General features: G+C 45.4%; 1 protein-coding gene across 1 annotated transcript; it reads right to left on the minus strand.

Moving 5' to 3' along the window:
- Nucleotides 1–20,558: 20,558 nt before the first annotated feature.
- LOC116626910 (dnaJ homolog subfamily A member 1) lies at nucleotides 20,559–22,023 on the minus strand. Its single transcript, XM_032396490.1, has one exon. It carries the CDS (start codon nucleotides 21,904–21,906, stop codon nucleotides 20,713–20,715), a length of 1,194 nt encoding a protein of 397 aa, XP_032252381.1. The 5' UTR covers nucleotides 21,907–22,023; the 3' UTR covers nucleotides 20,559–20,712.
- Nucleotides 22,024–22,434: the final 411 nt, after the last annotated feature.

The raw sequence follows: 22,434 nt of genomic DNA on the forward strand, positions 1-22,434 counted from the left end.
ATTCTCTTGGGATAGATATATTGAAGAGTGGAATGACTGGATCCTATGGTAACTCTATGTTTAACTTTTTGAGGGACTGCCAGGTTGTTTTCCAAAGTGGCTGTACCATTTTACATTCCTTCCAGCCATCTGTCAGTGTTCCAATTATTTTACATCCTCCCCAACACTTGTAATTATCTTTCTTTTTGGTTATAGCCATCCTTTTTATTTTTTTAAAGATTTTATTTATTTATTTATTTGAAAGAGAGAGTGCATGAGGGGGGCGGGTAGAGGGAAAGGAAGAAGCAGACTCCCTACTGAGTAGGGACCTCAACTAAGGGCTCGATCCCAGGACCCCGGGATCATGACCTGAGCCGAAGGCAGATGCTTAACCGACTGAGCCACCCAGGTACCCCTGGTTATAGCCATCCTAATGGGTAGTTCGTTCTTTTTTTTTGTTTAAGTTTTATTTATGGGTGCCTAGGTGGCTCAGTTGTTAAGCGTCTGCCTTCGGCTCAGGTCATGATCCCAGGGTGCTGGGATCGAGCCCCACATCGGGCTCCCTGCTCGGCAGGAAGCCTGCTTCTCCCTCTCCCACTCCCCCTGCTTGTGTTCCTGCTCTCGCTATCTCTCTCTCGCTGTCAAATAAATAAAGAAATAAAATCTTAAAAAAAAAATAAAAAAAGGTAAAGTTTTATTTATTTAAGTAAGCTCTACACCCAATGTGGGGCTCAAACTCATAACCCCAAGATCAAGAGTTGAATGCTCTTCCAGCCAGGTGCCCCCCCCAGGGGATAGTTCTATAAGTTTTGACACATATATAGGTTTATATAACCACCACCATAATCAGGATACAGGATTGTTCCATCACCCCAAAAAACTCCCTTATGTTATCCCTTTATTGCTGTCCCTTCCCCACCCCTATCCCTTGGCAGCCACCGATCTTTTCTCTATCCCTCTAGTTTTATCATTTGAGAATGGCATGTGAACGGCATCATACAGCATGTAACCTTTTGAAGCTTGATTCTTTCCCTCAGCATAAATGCCTTTGAGAGTCATCCAAGTTGTGTGTACTAAAAGTTTGTTCCTTTTTATTGCTGAGTAGGATTCCATCGTATGGATGTTCTACGGGGTTTTTTAAATCCATTCAACCATTGAGAGACATTTGGGCTAATACCAGTTTTTGACAATTATACATATAGATGCTATAAATATGCATTTACAGGTATTTGTGTGGACATAAATATTCATTTCTCCAGGGTCAATGCCCAGGAATGGGAATATTGGGTTTCAGGGTAAATGTATGTATGTTTAGCTTCATAAGTAACTACCAAAATATTTTCTTTTTTCTTTTTTTTTTTTTTAAGATTTTATTTATTTATTTGAGAGAGAGAATGAGATAGAGAGAGAGAGCATGAGGGGGGAGGGTCAGAGGGAGAAGCAGACTCCCTGCTGAGCAGGGAGCCCGATGCAGGACTCGATCCTGGGACTCCAGGATCATGACCTGAGCCGAAGGCAGTCGCTTAACCAACTGAGCCACCCAGGCGCCCCGCCAAAATATTTTCCATTTTGCATTCTCACCAGCAATGGAGGAAAGTTCCGTATCATTGCCAGAACTTGGTATTATCTGTAGTTTTTATTTTAGTCATTCTAATAGTTGTGTCGTGATACCTCATCATAGTTTTAATTTGCATTTCCCTAATGACTAATGATATTGAACCTATTTTCATGTGCTTATTTGCCATCCTTATAATATCCTCTTTGGTAAAGCATTCATGTCTTTTGCTCATTTTTTTTTTTTTAAGATTATTTATTTTAGAGAGAGAGTGTATGTGACCGGGGGAGGCGGGGAGAAGCAGAGGGAGAGGGAGAGAGAGAAAGAATCTTCAAACAGACTCCCCGCTGAGCATGGAGCCTGATGAGGGGCTCGATCCCACCACCCTGAGATCATGACCTGAACCAAAATCAAGAGCCGACCGCTTAACCGACTGAGCCACCCACACGCCCATATCTTCTGCTAATTTTTAAATTGAGTTACCCATTTTCCTCTTTGTTCAGTTATGAGAGTTCATTATATATTTTGGATACAAATCCCGTGTTGGGTATGTGCTTTGTAAATATTTTCGCTCAGTCTGTCGCTGAGACACAGTCCTCTTTGTACATGGGTCTGAGGAGAGAAAGGAATGGCACTGATATTTATTGAGCGCCTACCACGTACTAGACCTCATATTGGGTTGCCGGAAGAATGGGGGCATGAGTAAGGCAGAGTCCTGGGCCCAAGGGAGCTTTCTCCCGCATGGGGGTGGAGAGGGATACCGGGACACCACCTTCCATACCACAAGCAGAAACGTCTGAGCCGCTTGAGGGCAGAAGAAGGAAATGGGAGTGCCCAATGGTTCAAAGCGAGGGCTCTGGAGTCAGCCTGGTCCCAACAGCTCACTTGCCCCCTGTGTGACCTTGGGCAGGCTACTCAACTCTCTGTACCTGAGTCTCCTCACTTGCAAAATCGGGGCAGTAATAACACCCACCTGGAAGGGCTGGGGGGGCAATGAAAGGAGATGATACAGGTGGCACGTGGGAAACTCCACCAATGTTAGCTGGTATTTCTTCCTCTTCTTCTTCTTCTTCTTTTTTTTTTTAGAGAGGGAGAGAGAGAGAGAAGGGAGGGAGGAGCAGAGGGAGAGGGAGAGAGAATCCGAAGCAGGCTCCACACCCAGCGCAGAGCCCGACATGGGGCTCGATCTCACGACCCTGAGATCATGACCTGATCCAAAAATCAAGAGTCAGGGGCGCCTGGGTGGCTCAGTCGTTAAGCATCTGCCTTCGGCTCAGGTCATGATCCCAGAGTCCTGGGATCGGGTCCCACATCGGGCTCCCTGCTCAGCGGGGAGCCTGCTTCTCCCTCTCCCTCTGCCCCTGCTTGTGTTCCCTCTCTCGCGGTCTCTCTCTGTCAAATAAATAAAATCTTTAAAAAACAAAACAAAACAAAAATCAAGAGTCAGACGCTTAACTGACTGAGCCACCCAGGTGCCCTGCTATTATTTCTTTTTGCAGCAACATCCTTCTGTGGCAATCAGCGAAAGCTTCCTGGAGGAAATCTTCCCTAAACGGAGCCTCAAGGGTGGGAAGGACTTCCAGAAACCGAGATGGGGACGGTGAAAGGTAGAAGGTGCACTTTGGAACCATATATTTTGTCCCAAAGCTTGTATTTCTTCTCTCGTCCTTAGTCGAGCCCCTCTCCTCTTTCCTTTCCCTACATTTTCCCCCTTCTGATTCCCCACTGGTGGCCTCCGTGGGCCCTTCTGGTGCCCTTGGCCTTATGAGGTCACCGATCGCTGGACTGCCGCCCTGAGGCTGCAGGGCCACCTTTGTCCCTTGATGGGGACTCTGCACCCCACTCCAAAAGGAAGCCAGATGCTCCGTGGAGGATTCGTCCCCTGCAGCCAGGTGCTGGTGCTCCAGGAGAGATGGACTTAGCGCTGGGTCACTTCCCGTACAAACTGTTGAGCGGTTTTCCATGTGGATGTCAGGCCTATGTTGGAACAACAGCTGCACCAGCTCAGGCGTGTAATAATTTACTGCTGGGGAAATGGGAGTTAAATGAGCCAGGAGACATATTTTGTGTGAACTTTGAGATACCTCTGACAGCAATTTGTGTAATTTTTCCAGGAGGATACTAAAGCTGTCTGAATCCTAATGTCCAGCCTGCCACACTGACCCTCCGGATCCATTTTATTAACATGGTTGCTTTTGATTTATGTTTATTTTATTGCTTTGGTTTCTCTTCTGAGCTCATGACCAGAGCAGCAGTGAGTATGGAAAGTGACCCTGTGAGGAAATAGGTTCCCAGGTGTCCGAGGAAACCTAGCAGCTGCCATGGGTTTTGTCTGCTTTGCAGGGCTGGTTGTCTTGCGGCAAAACCGCCCCCTTCTGCCCAGCTGGTCACTGGGTGTGTGCAGGGCCGGCTCCCTGGGGCGGGGTGGGGGGGGCTGTGCAGTGGGGGCAGGGCCTTTCATTTGCAAGGACCCCACGCTTGATTTCATGGTCTGCTGCTACTCTTTGAAATTCTTAATAATTTATGAATAAGGAGTCCACCTATCGTACTGGGCCCTGAGAATTACGTATCTGGTCCTACTTGTGTGCCATGGTTTTTTGTTTTTGTTTTTGTTTTTTTAAGATTTTTTCGTTTATTCATTTGAGAAAGAGAGAGAGGAGGAGAAGCAGGCTCCCTGCTGAGCAGGGAGCCCGATGTGGGGCTCGATCCCAGGACCCTGGGATCACGACCTGAGCCGAAGGCAGACGCTTAACCGACTGAGCCACCCAGGTGCCCCATTAATAGATATTTGTAGCAATACATTAGCTACAATGAATGTCTTTGTGAACACTTCCTTTTGGCCCACGAGAGGATATATTTGTAGGATTATTCAATTCTTTTAAAAGTCTGGTAGAAAAAAAATAAATAAATAAAAATAAAAGTCTGGTAGATTCTGCCAAATTGCCCTCCACAGGCCTCTGACAGTTCTTGGCTGAGTTGTCTAATTGTATTCCTGCTCATCACCTAAAGCCATTTGACCTTAGGAGAACTTCCCCCCTGAGGTTGCCCTAAATGGAGGTCAGAAAGGAGCTGAAAGTACCAACCTCATTACACCACCCCTTTATGCTTCTTCCATCAATTCATGCCAAGAAACGAGGAATTTTAGATGCAAATGGCGGTAGATAACATCTGGCTCATCAGGGTCCCCGGCTATCTTGTCCCCAGAGACGTTGGAGGAGCCCCTCGGGCCCTGCCAGCTCCTAGTGATGGATGGCTTTCATTGGTTGGGTTGTCCCAGAGGCACTCTTGGGTTCATAGTCCACCTGCCTCCCAATCTTCCAATCTGTCACCAGCACAGGACGATTTAATCATTGTAACGAGGCTGTCACTGAGCATGCATGGCCACCTCTGGTGAGAAAGTGGGTTCCATATCTTCCGTGGCCAACCTCAGCACATGTGGTCTCTCTGCTTACCATCCACTGAGATCTGGGCGAATCCAAGGTTACATGGAGCAGAGGGGACATGGTGTTAAGATTTTGCAGCTAGGAATCTGGATGCTTGGATCTGGAGCCCTGTTTCACCACTTCCTGTATTAGCTGGGTGACCTTGAGCATCAGTTTCCTCTGCAGGAAAAAAGGGGCTAATAACCCCTACTTATTACCTGGAAGGTTCGTCATGAAATTCAAATCAATAATTTATGGGGAAAGGGGAGTGAAAATTATGATGCATCCTATAAATATAAAATATTTTGAGGTTGGCAGTGTAGATGGCATAGGGTCAGAGTGGTTTTTGAGTTATTATTATTTTTATTATTTTGTTGTTGTTGTTTGTTTCTTTACCAGTGTAGCTTCAAAATTTCTCTCCAAGAGGGCTTAAAGGGCCACCACATGGAAAGTGGGAGTGAGAACTTGCCCTTTAGAAAAGATGGGGAGGGCGCCTAGGTGGCTCAGTCGTTAAGCGTCTGCCTTCAGCTCAGGTCATGATCCCAGGGTCCTGGGATCGAGTCCCACATTGGGCTCCTTGCTCAGCGGGAGGCCTGCTTCTCCCTCTGCAGCTCCCCCTGCTTGTACTCTCACATACTCACTCTCTCTGGCAAATAAATAAATAAAATCTTAAAAAAAAAAAAAAAGAGGGGCGCCTGGGTGGCTCAGTCATTAAGCGTCTGCCTTCGGCTCAGGTCATGATCCCGGGGTCCTGGGATCGAGGCCTGCATCTGGCTCCTTGCTCAGCTTCTCCCTCTCCCACTCCCCCTGCTTGTGTTCCCTCTCTCTCTTTGTCTCTCTCTGTCAAATAAATAAATAAAATCTTAAAAAAGAAAAAAGAAAAAGAAAAGACTGGGACAGTCAATATCAATAAGGCCCGGGGGCAAGGCAGGTCACTAACAGGGAATGGGTGAAGCCTCTCTTAGCCACCCCTTGGTGACCCCACTGTCTCCTCCCAGGACTGGGAACTGGGGTGTCTGCTCCTCTGGGTTCCCTGTTTCTCTATGTAGAAGACCCTCTCACGTTTGCTCATCAGGACAGACGATATTGACTCTGCCATATTCTAGAAACTTGCCATTACCAAAGAGGCGACCGTCCAACCTAATTTGAGATTGAACTTCTTCTAAGTTCCCACCTTGGCACCTGGCAGTTCCTGGCGGGAGCTCTTGCAGTGCAAAAAAGAAGCCAATTTGTCAGCACTCTGGGGATCGGAGAGCCTTCCGAGAAGCGGCTGAGGAAGTGCTGAGCCCTGGGGCAAGGGAGGGTACTTCATTCTTACACCACAAGGAGTGAAGTCCTGACCCACCCCTCTCTACCTGCCGGATCTGGGTTTTTGTCTCTGGACTCCTTTTTTCCCTCTGAAGGAAAAGGTGGCAAATCACAGTGTGTGTGTGTGTGTGTGTGTGTGTGTGAGAGAGAGAGAGAGAGAGAGAGAGAGAGAGAGAGAGAGAGATGCAAAAGGATGCATTACTGACCTGGCCCCTTACCATGAGGACCAGTGACTTTTGTCATTGTGAAGTACCAGTGACCTGCAAATTCAGAACGATTTCCAACGTCTACTTGCAGTGTAAATTACCCCCCAAAGCACCATGTTACATCTTCGAGGCTGCCCTCGTAGAGATGCCTTTCTTTGCCAGTTGTTGGGCCTGACAGCCTTACACCCCGGAGGTGGGAAATCCACAAGAATGAAAGTGGGTTCGTCCCGGCTGCTTGGGGGTGGGGGGGACTTTCCCTGGAGAAAACAGACCTAACCAGAGCCGACCACAGTGCCCCTTATCTCACGTTCAGCACCTGGGGGCAGAAATAGATTCTGAACTCTAACAAAGCAGAGAAGTGAGAGGTGGTTGGCGCTTGCATGCTGGAAAAATCTAGTATAATCTTTACAGGACTTGTCCTGGGTGCCTCCACTCCCTCCAGCAAGGGAGATATGCATCTGGCAGAGGGAGCCTCCCAAGTCTGGAGAGGGTGACTGGCTCCTGCCGGGTGGGTGGTGGCCCAGCAGTGTTTCTTCACCGGAACTCTTACTTCCTTGGGAGTTCAGATTAGAAAGCTGGATGAGTCCCTTTCAGGGTTCTGTTCCAGGCACAGGAAAATGGGCAAGTGGAAGAAGGAAGTGAAAATCTTCCCATTCTCCAACCCCATTCCCAGGACTCCCCTGCCCACCTATAGTTCTGAAGTTTGGAAACATGTGGACTTTTCCAGAAAGTGTCAGTTCCCTCCTGCTCTGCTTCAGCTCCCCTGACCTCCTTTCTGTTCCTGGAAGCCGCCTTCCTGCCTCAGGGCCTTTGCGTCTGCTGTTCTCCTGCAAGGTTCGGGGAGAGACTTCCTCTTCAAATCAAAAGTCTCTTCCTTAGAGAGGCTTCTCCTGACCACTGCTTCTAACATAGGATCCCTCCTTTTATCCCCACACTCTCTATTCTCTAGGAGCTGGAACATAAGGTCCAGTGAGCAGGGATCTCTGTCAGGTTTTGCTCATTGACATATCTCCAGCACCTAGCAGTGCCCGGCCCATCCCAGATGCTCCTACTTCTTGTTCAAATTGAACACTGAATGAATTAATCCCCTTGTTTTATATTTCCCATAGCCCTTATTTCTATCAAACATCATCCTGTTTACTTATTTATCTGTTTGCTTGTTTGTTGCCTATAGGCACTATTATTATCCCACTTCACAGATGACAAAGTTAAGGCTCAAAGAAGTTAGGAGAACACTTGCAGCAGCAAAGGAAGCAGCCAGCCTCTGGGTGGGAATGGGGATGTAGACCTATGCCTTTTCTTGGCTCAAAAGATTTTTCAAAATGTTTCCTACTTAAAATTTTTCTAGAATCTCTGAGGCCAGAAGCATTTTTCCTAGACCTGTAGCCTGCCCAGATTAGAACTGGAAATCGGGACCAGGACTGAGAGCCAGCTTTCCCCTTTCACTCACCCAACAGATTACTAGCCTGCAGTTAGTAAGCTTCTCTCAAATGCAGAACTTGCCACATGTCCCTGGTTTTCCTGAGTTGGCCAGAGTCGGGCATCTCCTATGTGAGAGGTCAGGCCATTGGATGCTAATGGGTGACTGATGAGCACATGGGGAAATAATTACCTGCAGCAGAAGCTGCAGGGGATGTCTCTGCTTCGGCCCCTCTGGAAGGGCCATCGTTTCATTTCAGGCACCTTGGTCCATTATTCATCTGTCACCCTGAAGGGCTCCCAATTAATTTTCATCTCTCCCGGTGCTTTACAAGAGGTTCCCTTCCTGGGGTCCTGCAAAAATCTTTCCTTTTTTAAAAATAATACCCTGTCATAGAGAGAATAGATCTCTTTAGAGCTGAGTGATAGACGAAGAACTTTTTGTTTTGTTCTGAGGAGGGAGTGGGCCTGATTTGCCAAAATTCCAATGGCTGGCATTGATTCTGCTTTCAGATAGGATGCAATCAAAAGGGGGCATTTGCTTTTGTTCTATTTTCTTGTTACCGTTTAAAAAATAAACCGTGATCTAATGGCTGTGTGAAATGTAATTTAATAATTTGTGGTACAATGCACATAAAATCGACCATCTTAACCATTTTGAAGTGTACGGTTCCGCGGCCGTAAGGACGTTCATCCTTGTGCAACCAGCACCACCATCCACAAAACTCTTTTCATCTTGCAAAATTGAAACTCTCTACCTTTTAAACAATAACTCCCCATCCTGCCCCCACCCTTTCTTTCTTTTAAAGATTTATTTGTTTCAGAGAGAGAGAGAGAGCAGGGGTAAGAGGAGGGGTAGAGGGAGAGAAGCGGACTCCCCGCTAAGCAGGAGACTGACCTGGGGCTTGATCTCACGACCTTGAGATCATGACTCCGAGATCGTGACCTGAGCAGAAATCAATGGCGAGATGCTCCACTGACTGAGCCACCCAGGCTCCCACCCCCACCCTTTCTTTTGACAGTATGTTTTCAGATGGTCAGAAGGAGCATTAATAATGTGGATTTGTCCCCCTTAACTGATTCGGGTCCCTGTTTATCACTGTTTCTGGGAAGAAATGATTGAACAACCACAGGAATCACACACCTATAATGGGGTCAAGTGATTGAGCCTTTTCCCCTTACAGATGTGGGCAGGAAAGGGACCTTGGAGTCACAAATCACAGAAGCCTATCAAGTTCAATGGCAAGCTCACTGGGTAAGTAATGGTCCAGACAATGGTCAGGTGGGACAGATGCTGGGCTGACATCATTCTGAAAAAAAGATCGAGGAATAGAATAAAAAAAAAACAGTTAAAAAAAAGGAAAGATAATGGGATGGGGTAACTGGATGACGGGCATTAAGGAGGGATGTGATGTGATGAGCACTGGGTGTTATATGTTACTGATGAATAACTGAACTCTACCTCTGAAACTAATGATGTACTATATGTTGGCTAATTGAACTTAAATAAAAAAAATTTAAAGATAATGCTCCGTTGTAACTATTTAAACTGTACACAAGGATATAGAGAAAATTAAGTGTCCTTTCTTAGTTCTCTCTTCTGTTTCTTGTGCTTCTTTCCAGATTAGATATGTATAAAAACATATGTTTCTAAGTGTGTTTATATCCATCTGTATCATCTATTCTTTAAGAAAGAAGAAAATAATGATATCATAGCACTGTGCCAGTTCTCGGCTGCTCACCATATGGCTGTCCTGCAATTCATTTAACCATTTCCCTGGTGATGGGCATTAGGGTGATCTTCACTAACATAAGCAGGGGGGCGATGAACATCTTTGTGCTTCTGGACATGTAACCTCGCATGTTTCTGTGCACACGTCTGTAGCATACATTCCTAGAAACAAGATTTAAAAATTAGATGGATATTGGGGCTCCTGGGTGGCTCAGTCGGTTAAGTGTCTGCCTTCGGCTCAGGTCACGATCCTGCCAAATACTGAAACATAAAATTTTTAGGACAGCTGCTGACCTCTTGAGAAGCTTTCCTCAGGGCCTCATGACTCTATAAACCTAAGAGATCCTCACCCAGTAAGTCAGTTAGGACCATCCAACTGATAGAGGGGCCATGTGGTCCAGGCACCTGCGTTATTTCAGACTGGAGTACTCCTAGCACTGGGAAGGTGCATGTTCATTATAAAGGGTCAACGTGGCCTGATTAAGTCAGTCTCTTGGTGACTTTGGTGAGCATTTTTTTTTTTTTAAGATTTTATTTATTTATTTGACAGAGAGAGAGAGAGCAGGAGCGGGTGGAGGAGGGACAGAGAGAAGGGGAGAGGCAGACTCCTCCATGAGCAAGGAGCCGATGCGGGACTCAATCCCAGGACTCCGGGATCATGACCTGAGCTGAAGGTAGACACTTAACTGACTGAGCCCCCCAGGCACCGCGCCTGACTTTGGTATTAATAAATTCTCTGGATACTGTTCATCAACGTAGGTGGACCAATGCAGTTTACAATCTCCTTCCTTCACTTGAGGTTTGAGGTGGTCAACCATGGGGTGGCTGCACCACCAAGCATTTATCCTGCACCACTCAGTCGTTCTGCTGCATTGCTGGCTTGAGTTACCAAGTGCCTGGAGCCACCCTGGGACCTGGGATAAATCTGAGCGCTCATTTTCTCCGGAGCCCAAGGGGATGCCAAGGTGATTGTGGCTCACTGACCCCAAAGAGGCTGCCCTAAGAAACAAATCATCTTCCCCTGGGACTTACTCTATTTATTTCCTCGGGATTGGGTCTGGTTGGAATCTAGCCAGGAACTCGGATTGTCCAAGACAGATCTGAGTTGGAGATTCACACCCAGCTGATTCTGCCTGCCCGGGGAACAGAAGCATCTGTTGGGTGCCGGGGGAGTTAGTGACAGATGGCTCCCAGGGGGTGCAGGAAGAGCTTCTGCAACTTCAGCTGGAGGAGATTCCCCAAGTGACAGCAACGCCTTCATCCCCATTTAAATTTTGATCTAATTTCTGCATGAACCGATATTCTTCTCGTGACAAGGGAATAAAGCAATGACAGGCCTCAATCATCTTCACGTGCTCAGCAGGAGAAATCACGTTTTCTGCCACTGGGACAGCCTGCTATAGAAGGGCAGGGTTTCCAGTTCCCTTTTACAACTTGGGCAATGGAATGTCCTTCTGCCTCCTCGAATTAGCTTCGCATGCCATTGAGAGTAGCAAAAAGGGAATTGGGACTGCATGTCTGATCCATGAATCACTCACTAGCTCCTGTAGAAATCACTCTTTTTTTTTCTTGAGCATTTTTGTGCTGGAGTCCTAGGTTTCTGAAACAGCTTGCTTGGGAAGCAAGACCTTTCAATGCTAGAAGGTCTAATAATGCCTATGGCCGGTAAACATTTATTTATTTGAAGAACTTTCGGCTGGCTGGCAAGCCTGAGAGGTGGCAAAGGGCACTGCCTCTCTCATGCAGTAGAGAATTAAGGTCTCTGTACTTGCACTACGTGAATTCATGAATGGGTTAGAAATGCTCACAGCATCTTGTAGTCGGGTGCAGAGCGATGCAACCCAATTTTTAGTGCCCCCTCTGCCCTTGATTAGCTGTGTCACATCGGACAAGTCACTTCATGCCTTGGCCCCACATTTTTCATTCATCAAATGGTCGCTGAACATCTGAACATCGGTAGCGCATGAAGTGAAGGGATGAGTTTAATGAGCACCTACTATGCTCCTTGCACTGGGGCACATATCTTTTCACAGTCTTCTCTGTAAAGTATAGGTTAATAACCGCACCTGCTCTCTATCCCTCTTGGGTTGCCATGGGACCCAAAACAAGATGATGCGTGGGAAGGGACTTTGGGAGCAGCAAAGCATATAACCATGGAGAGGCCTGTTATCTTTGCCTTTAGCTCACATTTTCTACTTCTTTTATTTTCCCTTCCCATCCTCCCAAGCCTGTATGAGTTTGTCTGGGTGTGGCTTCATAGGGCTGATTATTCACCATGCCACCCAAGTCCAGTGTAGACACATAGCTAGGAGTGTAACATTTCCTTCCGAGCACATGCCCTAAGGTGCGCATGTCATGTTCCCACAACATCGGTGGGAACATCGGCTTCCCACACTCTGTGTGGGAAACTGAAGCTGAATATGTGTGCGAATCACGTGAGGCTGAAGGGCTGGTTTGATGTCTTTGTGCTGTTCATTCTCACATTGTCTGGGACAAGATCTGAGCAATCAGGTGAACTTGATCTACTGTGGCAAAAAGAGCCACAGGCTCAGGGGTCACCTCCTCTAGTCCAGGCCTCTTTACTCCCCAGTTGCCAGGTGCATAAAGACCACTTGACTCAGGTTACACAAAAAGGGGAATTTAGTGGGAGGATCCAAGAGCATCTAGAATTGGGGATAACTGGAGTCAGGGCCTTAAATACCTCCAGGACACTCTCTCCCGTGGATTTTTTTTTCCCCCTCTCTAATGTGTTTGGCTTTATTCTTTCCGTTTGGCTTTCTCTCCAGAGAGGGGATCATGCTTTCTGGTAGCTCTTGTGTCTCATGGATCATAACTTTACCATTAGAGAAGGTCTGGTCTCTTTCCTCTCTTCCAATACCAAATATCCTAGAAAAGAAGTCTGATTGGCCTGGCATGGGTCAGGTGTCCGTCCTAGACCAATCCGATGTGGCAAGGTTAGGGAGGGAGGGTGTCAGGCAGCAGAGACAAAGCTATTTCCAGAGATCCGGGAAATTCACTGTGAGCCTGGCTGATAACCCAATGATACAGTGACTTCCCCTCTGAGACTCAGCTTGATCGTATGTAAAATGAGACTAATCATACCATCCAATGACATAATGACATTTTGACACTTCCATCCTACCCTTAGATCTAGCTAGTACTGGGGGTTGAAAAATAATGAGACAAACCAGGAATCTTTAATGTATTAATACAAAGAAATTTGGTGACATGCAATATTTACTTTCACATACCAAAAGTATGCAAAGCAGTTACTTTTAAATAAATTATTTCCTGGGCAAGACCTAAATTCTGGAATTCAGTGTCTAATTACACAATACCTTTAAAAATGGTGAATGAAACTCTGTGAGTATTAAAAAATGCAAACTGATCTGAAGCGTATTATTACAGAATGGACAAAAAGACAAAAAGCACTGGTGTAGGCCTAAAAGAACATAACTGAATGTGAAATCTTTCTTGTTTTCTGTAAACCAGGTTTAAAATGAATAAAGGGAAAGGTAAAATGTAGAAAATTATAAGGAATAGTTTTTTTATGAATCAGAAATTTAAAATTATAATAAGCAAGTATATTGATAATATGGATTATTATAGATGCAATTTGTAATCTACAAGAGTATGTGCCATTAATCAGTTTTTCTATTATATTCATAGAAATAGCTAGATGATACCCAAAGAGGATCTTCCCTTGTGCTCTGGAGGAAGAAAGATCTCCTTGTGAGCCGGAGTGATAGTAACACTGTCTCCTAAGTGGCCAAGGGGATAGTTTCTTGATCACAAACTCAGCTGGAATTTACACGTAGCTGTGAATGACTAGTCCAGGCCAAGGAAACTGGGGCAAATGGCTTTTAGAAAGAGTTGGAGGATATAGTTCAAGGTTTAAACCAATCATGCTCAAATCTGCTTCTGAAAAGCAGAGAAATTTGGAGACCCCATCATTTGAGGCCTGGCCAAATGGCCCTGCTGCCTATCTCCCCACTTTCCCATATCTTGCAGTCCCTACTTACCTCCTCAGGCTGTGATGATAACCACTAGGGCATTTAGCCACATGCCTAAGTAGCTACTTAATGAATATTGATTCTCTTTCTATAGCTCAAAAAAAAAAAATTGGGGCGCCTGGGTGGCTCAGTCGTTGGGCGTCGGCCTTCGGCTCAGGTCATGATCCCAGGGTCCTGGGATCAAGCCCCGCATCAGGCTCCCTGCTCGGCTGGAAGCCTGCTTCTCCCTCTCCCACTCCCCCTGCTTGTGTTCCCTCTCTCGTTGTGTCTCTCTCTGTCAAAAAAATAAAAATAAAATCTTAAAAAAAAAAAAAAATCATGGACACATAAACAGGATTGGCTACAGACAATTCAATTGGAAAAGCAGGCCATATGGCTCAAATATTGACTATGGTATCCTCTGATTTGCTTAAAATTGGCCCAGAGGATCCCACAGTGATTATTAATTTCAAAAATATCTCAGTATTCTAAATACTTCCTGGCCCACAATGAATTAGGCAGGCATGAGCATGTTTGGGTGAAGAGTCACATTTCCTCCATGAAAATACATAAAATGCTGATATTGTATCTTGTATTACACAGACACATGGATATAATCATAGTGCATGGTATGCCAAAGGCTCAAAATGGCAGAACACTTATTTAAATTGTAGTTTAGAATTTCTCAAATCACTACCTTTCCTAAGAAGCCCGTGTCCTCATGACATTGTCAGCCCCATAAAAAAAAGCAGGAAATCGTCTATCATCTGAATGTGCAATCTCCATCATCTAGCAAAACATTTCTAACTAGACGTGTGGCTTTGGGCAAAGCTTCTTGAGCCCTTCAACTTGAGGAACATTTTTTGTGCCGACCACGTACAAGGCTTCGGGATGGACTTCTGTGGGATGACTCAGATGTGCCCTTAAGATTTGGAGCCTGAGCAACGTGGAGAATGGGATGTCTTTTAAGCAGCACTAGGAAAAATAGCAGGACGAGTTAGTGGAGGGTTTAGAGATACAAGTTAAAGATCCTAGTTGGATATCCAGCTGCCGCTCCCAGTAGGTAACTGAAATGTGGTGGACTCAGAGCTTGGGAGAGTTGCCGTGGCTGGAGACAGATCTGAGCGTTGCGGGAAGTGATAGTTGAACTTGAATGAATCTGTCAAGGTTGTAGGTTCAGCTGATATAATAGGGATGCCCAAATAATAGTAGCTTAAACCAGACAGAAGTGTATTTCATTTTTTGTTTTTTTGGAAGATTTTATTTTTAAGTAATCTCTATGCCCAATGTGGGGCTCGAACTCACAACCCCAAGATCAAGAGTTGCATGCTCAAGAGTGGCCAGCCAGTCTCCCCAGAAGTATATTTCTTTCTCTGTCACATAACAATTCAGGAGTAAGCAGTCTAGGGCTGGTATGGTGGCTCTGGGAGGTCAGAGACTCAGGGTCCTTTTGTCATTTTGCTTCAACAACCCCGGGGTCATGACCTTGCTCATATGGTCCAAGATGACTCAACACTACCACATCTGCACATCTAGCCAGTGGGAAGTGGGGGAAGTGGGGAAAGTGGGAAAAAGACAGGACCTGAAAGTACTGTAGGATCAGAACCCCAGTTTTTAGCTAGACATGGCTGTCACCATGAAGGTCACATTTCTTGTCTCCCTTGCAGATAATTGGTTAAGGGGAGGTGAGCAAAAGACATGTGAGCAACTTCTAGGTCCACTCTGTAAACATGTTTTGAATATCAATATGTCCTTGCATACTGAGTCAGAGGGCAGTATTGGAGAAAGCCACATTAAGGAGAGTCTTCTTAAGGAGGGTTTTTTTTTTTTTTAAAGATTTTATTTATTTATTAGAGAGAGAGAGATCACAAGTAGGCAGACAGGCAGGCAAAGGGAGAGGGAGAAGCAGGCTCCCTGCTGAGCACAGAGCCCGATGTGGGGCTCGATCCCAGGACCCCGAGATTGTGACCTGAGCAGAAGGCAGACACTTAACCAACTGAGCCACCCAGGTGCCCCTCTGGAGACATTTTTTAACATTTGTGACAACTGGGGGCAGGGGATGCTTTTGGCATCTACTAGGTAGAGAGACCAAGGATGCTGTTAACCACCGTACAATGAGTAGGAAACACCCAACAACAAAGAATGATCCTGGCCCCAAATGTCAGTAGTGCTGAGGTTGAGAAACCTTGCATTAGGGGATTAGGGCAGTGGTTCCCAAACTTTGCTACAAAGTAGACTCATCTGGGAGCTTTTCAAAATCCTGATGCCCAGGTCATACTTAGACCAGTTAACTCAGTATCTCAGAATGAGTTTGATTACATTATTTCTTAAATCTCTTCCAACTCTAAAGGGTCACAGCATGGAGCCCAAAATGGGGCTTGAGCTCACAACCCTGAGACGAAGACCTGAACTGGGATCAAGAGTCAGACGTCCAAGCGACTGAGCCACCCAGGTGCCCCACTCACACCAATATTTGAGTGTAGGCTGTGGAAGTTAGGGAAGATCAGTCTTCCTGGGTCATGTCAAGGCAAATATATGACTAAGAAGAAAAAATATCTTTGTCCCACATATACCCATGTGAGAGAGGTTTATCCTTACTTCCCCCTTCCCTTCTCTCAGCCAGTTTGCAACAAAAGAGGGTAACACAGGGGACCTGGAACAAATGACTTTGAAAGGTGGACCCACAGGCTTGTGTTTACAAGATGAGTAGGGGCACTAGAGAGGGGCAGAGGGGATGCTTGTTAGGACTTGTGATCATTATTGAACCAGGCAGGGGAACCCGGGGCCCCGGAACTCTGCCTCCTTCTGCTGAGGTCTGAAAGCAGGAGCTCGGCTCTCTAATTGCCCCATATGCTGGTTTTATTTGGTGGCTCAGCTGGGTGGAGTGAAGTCCGGGAAGAGATGCATTCATTTTTAGTTACCTCACCAGATTGCTAATTTTCACTCTGGAGGCATAAATCACCATAATTGCTGTAAACCCAAAATGGAGAAGCAGCTCTTCTAGGCATGGGGGGGAGGGGAGGGGGCGGGCAGCAGCTACGCTCCCACCAGAGCTCTGCTCCCTGAGGCTCAGGGCCTGGAGAGCCGGGGAAGGACTCTTGCATGGCTTGCTCTGCGGGACACTCCAGCTTTTGGATGGAGGCCATGCTGGAAACTCATCTTCCTTCACTTGGAAGAAGTGGAGTTTCCAGAGCAGCAGTTTCTTTTGAGTTAGTGGCAAGAACATGCAGATTCACCCAGATCTTTGGTCTGGGACTAAGTGGACAGCTGTTTACATTGTTTGGCTTGCAAACGGAACGTCGGCCCCTCTTTTATTCTGGTCTCTTCCCATCAATACGCTTCTTGGTTGGGCTTGCTTTTTGCATCTTTCCTGAGGAAAGCCTTAGAAGTTCCTAAAGAATTACCTCGAACAGAAACCAGAGGCTACAAAAATCGTTAGAGAAAAAAGAAACGTAATGTATCTTGTCAATTTGTTGCCCATACTTGCAATATTGACTTTTAAAAATTTCCTTTTAAAAAAAACCAACCTAGGGGTGCCTGGCTGGCTCAGTCTGAAGAGCATGTGTCTCTTAATCTCGGGGTCATGAGTTCAAACCCCATGTTGGGTGTAGAGATTGCTAAAAAATAAATAAATAAACTTAAAAAAAAAGAAAACCAACTTTTTTTTTTTTAAGATTTTATTTCTTTATTTGACAGAGAGAGACACAGCGAGAGAGGGAACACAAGCAGGGGGAGTGGGAGAGGGAGAAGCAGGCTTTCCACGGAGCAGGGAGCCCGATGCGGGGCTCGATCCCAGGATCATGACCTGAGCCGAAGGCAGACGCTTAACGACTGAGACACCCAGCCACCCCAAAAAAGAAAACCAACTTAAATTAAGTTTAAGAAGCAGGGTCACTTAAAGGGTGATTAACTCATAAATAAATATGTGAAAGTTCCTTACCATTCTCACAGAAGATGAGAAAGTGGAGATGGGAGAATAATTCTTTTTTACAAAGTTCACCTCATAAGGGTGTCTGGGTGTCTGATTTTTTTTTTCTTTTTTCCTGATATTTTTAAGATAGCCCTGGAAGTGAGGAAGGAGGAAACTTGATTGTGACAAAAAAAAAGAAAGAAAGAAAGAAAGAAAGACAGACCTGTTGAGGAGGAATATTTTTTGCCTAATGCTATAAAGCTTTGGAGAATTTGCAACCAAAATATCCATTATTACTGACGGTAGGTTGATGGCCTAACAAGAGAGGGAATTTTAGGTCAGGGACATTTAGGGCAAAATTGAGGCTGTGCCTGGACATAAAAAGATAAGGCTGACAAATAATGGATTGCAGCAGGAGAAACTGTCCTGTGAGATGACCCTGGCCCTGGTCTGGCCCCTCCCCTCCCCCAACTGCCCCCAGATGACAGGGAGCAGACCTGCTTTGTTTTTTGTCTTCCGATCACCTGCCCTCATGTTTAGGCAGCTCAGAGACCAGAGTTGTAAACACAGCTCTGCCAACCAGCCACAAGTTCAGCATTTAGAGTATTCTAGTTCTTCCTTGATGGCTTCCCACCACCTTCCAGATCTCTAAGGGTCCTTTCCAGAACCTACCAAAGTGCCCGGGTCCAAAGTAGTTTGATGAATTGATTCAAATCTGGAGAAGAATTTGGGGGAAAAGTCAAAGAGGGATTTCACTCCGTCATTTTCTCTGGGGTCCTGTCCCTGTCAGGGAGGATCTCAGATGAAAGGGTTTAGTCCATTTTCATCGATGTCTTTAGGCTGGGTCAGGGCCCCAGTGGAGCAATGAAGGAGGGGCCATTTTGTCTAAAGTCCCCCTGCATTAATAACAATGAATAGCTGAGTGGCAGTTACATGCTTAGAAGCAAATCATTCTGATTTTTGCCTTCCAGAGCGGAGGTGTTTCCCCTAAGATCTGAGTTTTACTCCAGCAGAAAAAGCTAGGGCTGTCTTGGTTGCAGCAATACCATTTTGTTCTGGTGACAGGAAGTCCTGTGATTTTTCTCACCAACTTCCCTGAGGATGCCACCTTTCAGCTACACATACTTAGGTGATTTCTGCCCTCCCCCATCCAATCCAGGATTGTTAAGAGGTTCACTACTTCTCTGCTTCCTACCTTCCCCAACTTCTTACCCAAATGCCAGCAGCTGTGACTAGTCTCTGGGACAGAGCAGAAATAATGCGGGGATTGCGGTTAGGGCCCAACACATATATCAGTCTAGGAATAGGCATCAAAGCAAAGTCCTTGTTACTACAAAGAAGGTGGTGAGAGATCATTCCTTATCCATAATGGGTGGTGGTGTGGGTGGTGATGAAGCACAGGCTATTTGTTTTAACATATTTTTTGGTGAAGGTAAATTATTTACCGGTAACTGTCAATGGCTGTGTTACAAGGGCCACATGGAAGCTGTCCAAGGAAAGCAATATAATAATAATGGGCAATTAAACATATCTGATATAATATTTAGTATAACACTATAAATATTACATATAATATGTAATATAATATATATATATAATAACCAAAGGACAATTAGAATGCATCCACTTTTGGACTACATTTGATTCTGGGTCTCTTAAGGGGAGAGGAAGATCCCATGTGCATCTGTGTTTGGGCTATGAAGTTATCCAGTATGTTTGCTTTTATTTCTTTTCCTTTGGCTTCAAAAAATTCCTTGGTGTTACAGGAAATATGTGTATTGTGTAACAAACCTGCACTCTTGAAAACATGTATATGTAAATAAAATTTAGTAAGTTTTGCTGTTAATATTTACTATTGAGATGTATGTTCAATAATCCCCAAATATCCTAAGAGTGGTAAAAGTTAAACTTTATTTATTTATTTATTTATTTTTTCGAGAGAGAGCACACGGGGGAGGGGGTGGCAGAGGGAGAGAGAGAATCTTTTTTTTTTTTGAAGATTTTATTTATTTATTTGAGAGAGAGAGAGGGAGCACACACACGCGAGCAGGGGGAGGGGGAGAAACAGACCTCCCACGGAGCAGAGGGCTTGACCCCGGGATCAAGACCCAAGCTGAAGGCAGGCACTTAACTGACTGAGCCACCCAGGCTCCCCAATCCTAAGCGTTCTTACAGTACTTACTGCTGCTACCACCACCCATTGTGGTTCTATAGCCCTTTCCCCCACAGCGCTTTTAAGACAAAACAAACTCCATGTTTTCCCCCTTCCAGTTAAATATTGGAGAAAAGCAGAATATAAAATTTCTGAAAGCAGAGAAGCACAGAGAAAGGAAGTCAAATGGAATAAGTCCCTAATATCCTAATTCCAAGCTGGCAAGTTGAGCACGTTGAATCAAGAGCAGGATTTTCCTTTCCATTCACGAGGAAAAAGAATCAGTGCAGCACTGATTCTTTAGGAACTTGGAAACATGGAGCTCTTGGAGTCAGTGAGAGCTACTGCTCCAGGGGTTTCGCTGTCATTTTTTTAGTCCATGGTGAGATGTTGGAGGGACAGAGTCCAAAGGTGCAGCCGTGTAAATGTAGCCTGAAGCTAAAAGCAAAAGGGTCTGATTCCCTCCCTTTTGCTTGCTTGGAGGGCCACTAACTCCGGGTGCCTTCAATTCCTTATTCATCACACAGAACAGTGCAGTGTGGGAAAATCCTTACCTCACCTTAGAGCTGTTGCAAAGGAAAATGGAGACCAGAAATAGAAGTTGGGAGACCCCAGCTTAGGGTCTTAGGTTCACAGCACAGCTGCTTTTGGGGGCACAAGTTCTGAGGGTGTTGGCACGGGAAAATCCGGAGTTGAGAAGCGGTTTTCACAGGAGACGAGCCAGCTGGTTCTCTGGGGTCTCAGACTGAGGGGATCTGAACCTGACAGATGAATTTTACCAGTGACCATTATCTCACGCTTAGGATTATAGTAACCGGCATTCCTAGTGTGTTTACGATGCGTCAGGCTCCTTGCACAATTATCTTTTTTTTTTTTTTTGAGCTTTTATATTTGAGTTTATTCTTCATTTAACTTTTAAAACACTACTATAGTTGAATATTAAAACAAAAACAATAGCAAGTAGTGAGCTATGATTATAGTCCTTCACTCATTCACTACTGCATATAAAATGCCAGCAGTGTTATTCACTGGCCCCATTAAGAGGTCTGACACTGAACACCACCCCTGGGATGATGTTCATCATCCTCATAGGCTTCCCCATTGTAATGGCGCCGTCTTTCCTGATTTGGATCAAAGTCCACCAGTTCTACCTGGTCCATTTCATCAGTCTCTTCTACTTCCTTCCTCTCAGGTAGGAGTTTTTCCAGCAAAGAGAGTTTATCAGGAGAGAGAAAGCCATTCTCAGGAAAGTTTACCTTAAATTCGATGATTAGGCGACCCTTCTCATATGGTCTACGATAAATTGGCATGCCTTCATTTAGCACACACTTGATGTCTCCATGCTTGACAATTTGACCTGGGTGAGAGGTGATGACGATGGTTCGGTTGTCAAGAGTAGATATTGGCTTTTGAAAGCCGCACAGTGCTTCAACCAGCTGTATGTCCATACACATGAAAAGGTCTTCTCCTCGCCGAGTAAAAACAGCGTGGTCCTTCTGATCTAAAACAATGATAATATCTCCTGGTTCCAGTCCTGGTTCTTGGTCTCCTTCACCATGGAATGTTATCTTCTGGCCATCCTTCATGCCTTTGTCAATATGAACTTCTAAAATCTTCTTCTCTCGAACTATCTTCCTCCCATTGCAGCTTTTACATCTATCTTTGGGACTGATCCGTTCCCCATGGCCCTGGCACTCCATGCACACAGACTGAATTTGCTGAACCATTCCAGGTCCTATCTGATGTATTCTTATTTGCATTCCAGTACCTCGGCAATTGGGACAACATTCGACTGCTCCTTTCTTACCACCTCTGCCTTCACATTTATCGCAAATCACATTCTTTTGCAGAGCTAGTTTTCGTGTTGCACCATTATATAAATCTTCTAAGGTTACTGAGAGCTGATGCACGACATTTTTACCTCTCCTTTCTCTCTGCATCCTTCCTCCTCCTCCAAAAAACATATCAAAGATGTCCATGGGGGAGCCAAAACCACCACCAGCTCCACCTTCTTTAATTGCCTGTTCTCCTCCTTTGTCATATAATTCCCTTTTCTTTGCATCAGAGAGTACTTCGTAAGCTTGAGAAATCTGTTTAAACTTCTCTCCTTCATTTGGATTCTTATCAGGGTGGTACTTCAAGGCCAGTTTCCTGTAGGCCTTTTTCAATTCCTCTTGGGTGGCATTGGGTTTGACCCCCAAAACATCATAGTAAGTGGTTTCTTTCACCATTTTCTACAGCCGGTGAGAGGGCCGAGGCCGGTGTGGGGGAGCGGGAAGGAGCGCGTTGCTGGGCGCAGCTCGGGCAGCCGCCGCTCCTCCGCGTCTCACCGAGCGTTCTGGAAAGTTCCCCACAATTATCTTATTTAGTCATCACCCAAGCCCAGTTAGAGCATTATCCCAGTTTATAGATAAGAAAACGAAGTCCCCAAAGATTAATTTGCCCAATGTCACTTAGATAGTGGGAGTGTCAGTTTCCTTATCTGTAAAATGAATTAATAACAGAACTAGACTATCGCCTACTGGTTGTTGTTTTTTTTTAAGATTTTATTCATTTATTTGACAGGGAGAGAGAGAGAAAGAGAGAACACAAGCAGGGGGAGCAGCAGAGGAAGAGGGAGAAGCAGGATCCCTGCCTGAGGTTTGGATGAGAACTCAAGAGATCTGGACTGAGATCGTGGACACCGAGCAGGGAGCCCGAGGTGGGGCTCAACCCCAGGACCCCAGGATTATGACCGGAGCCGAAGGCAGACGTTTAGC

This window comes from Phoca vitulina, unplaced genomic scaffold (genome assembly GCF_004348235.1).
Source record: "Phoca vitulina isolate PV1807 unplaced genomic scaffold, GSC_HSeal_1.0 scaffold92, whole genome shotgun sequence".
NCBI classification, from domain to species: Eukaryota; Metazoa; Chordata; class Mammalia; order Carnivora; family Phocidae; genus Phoca; species Phoca vitulina.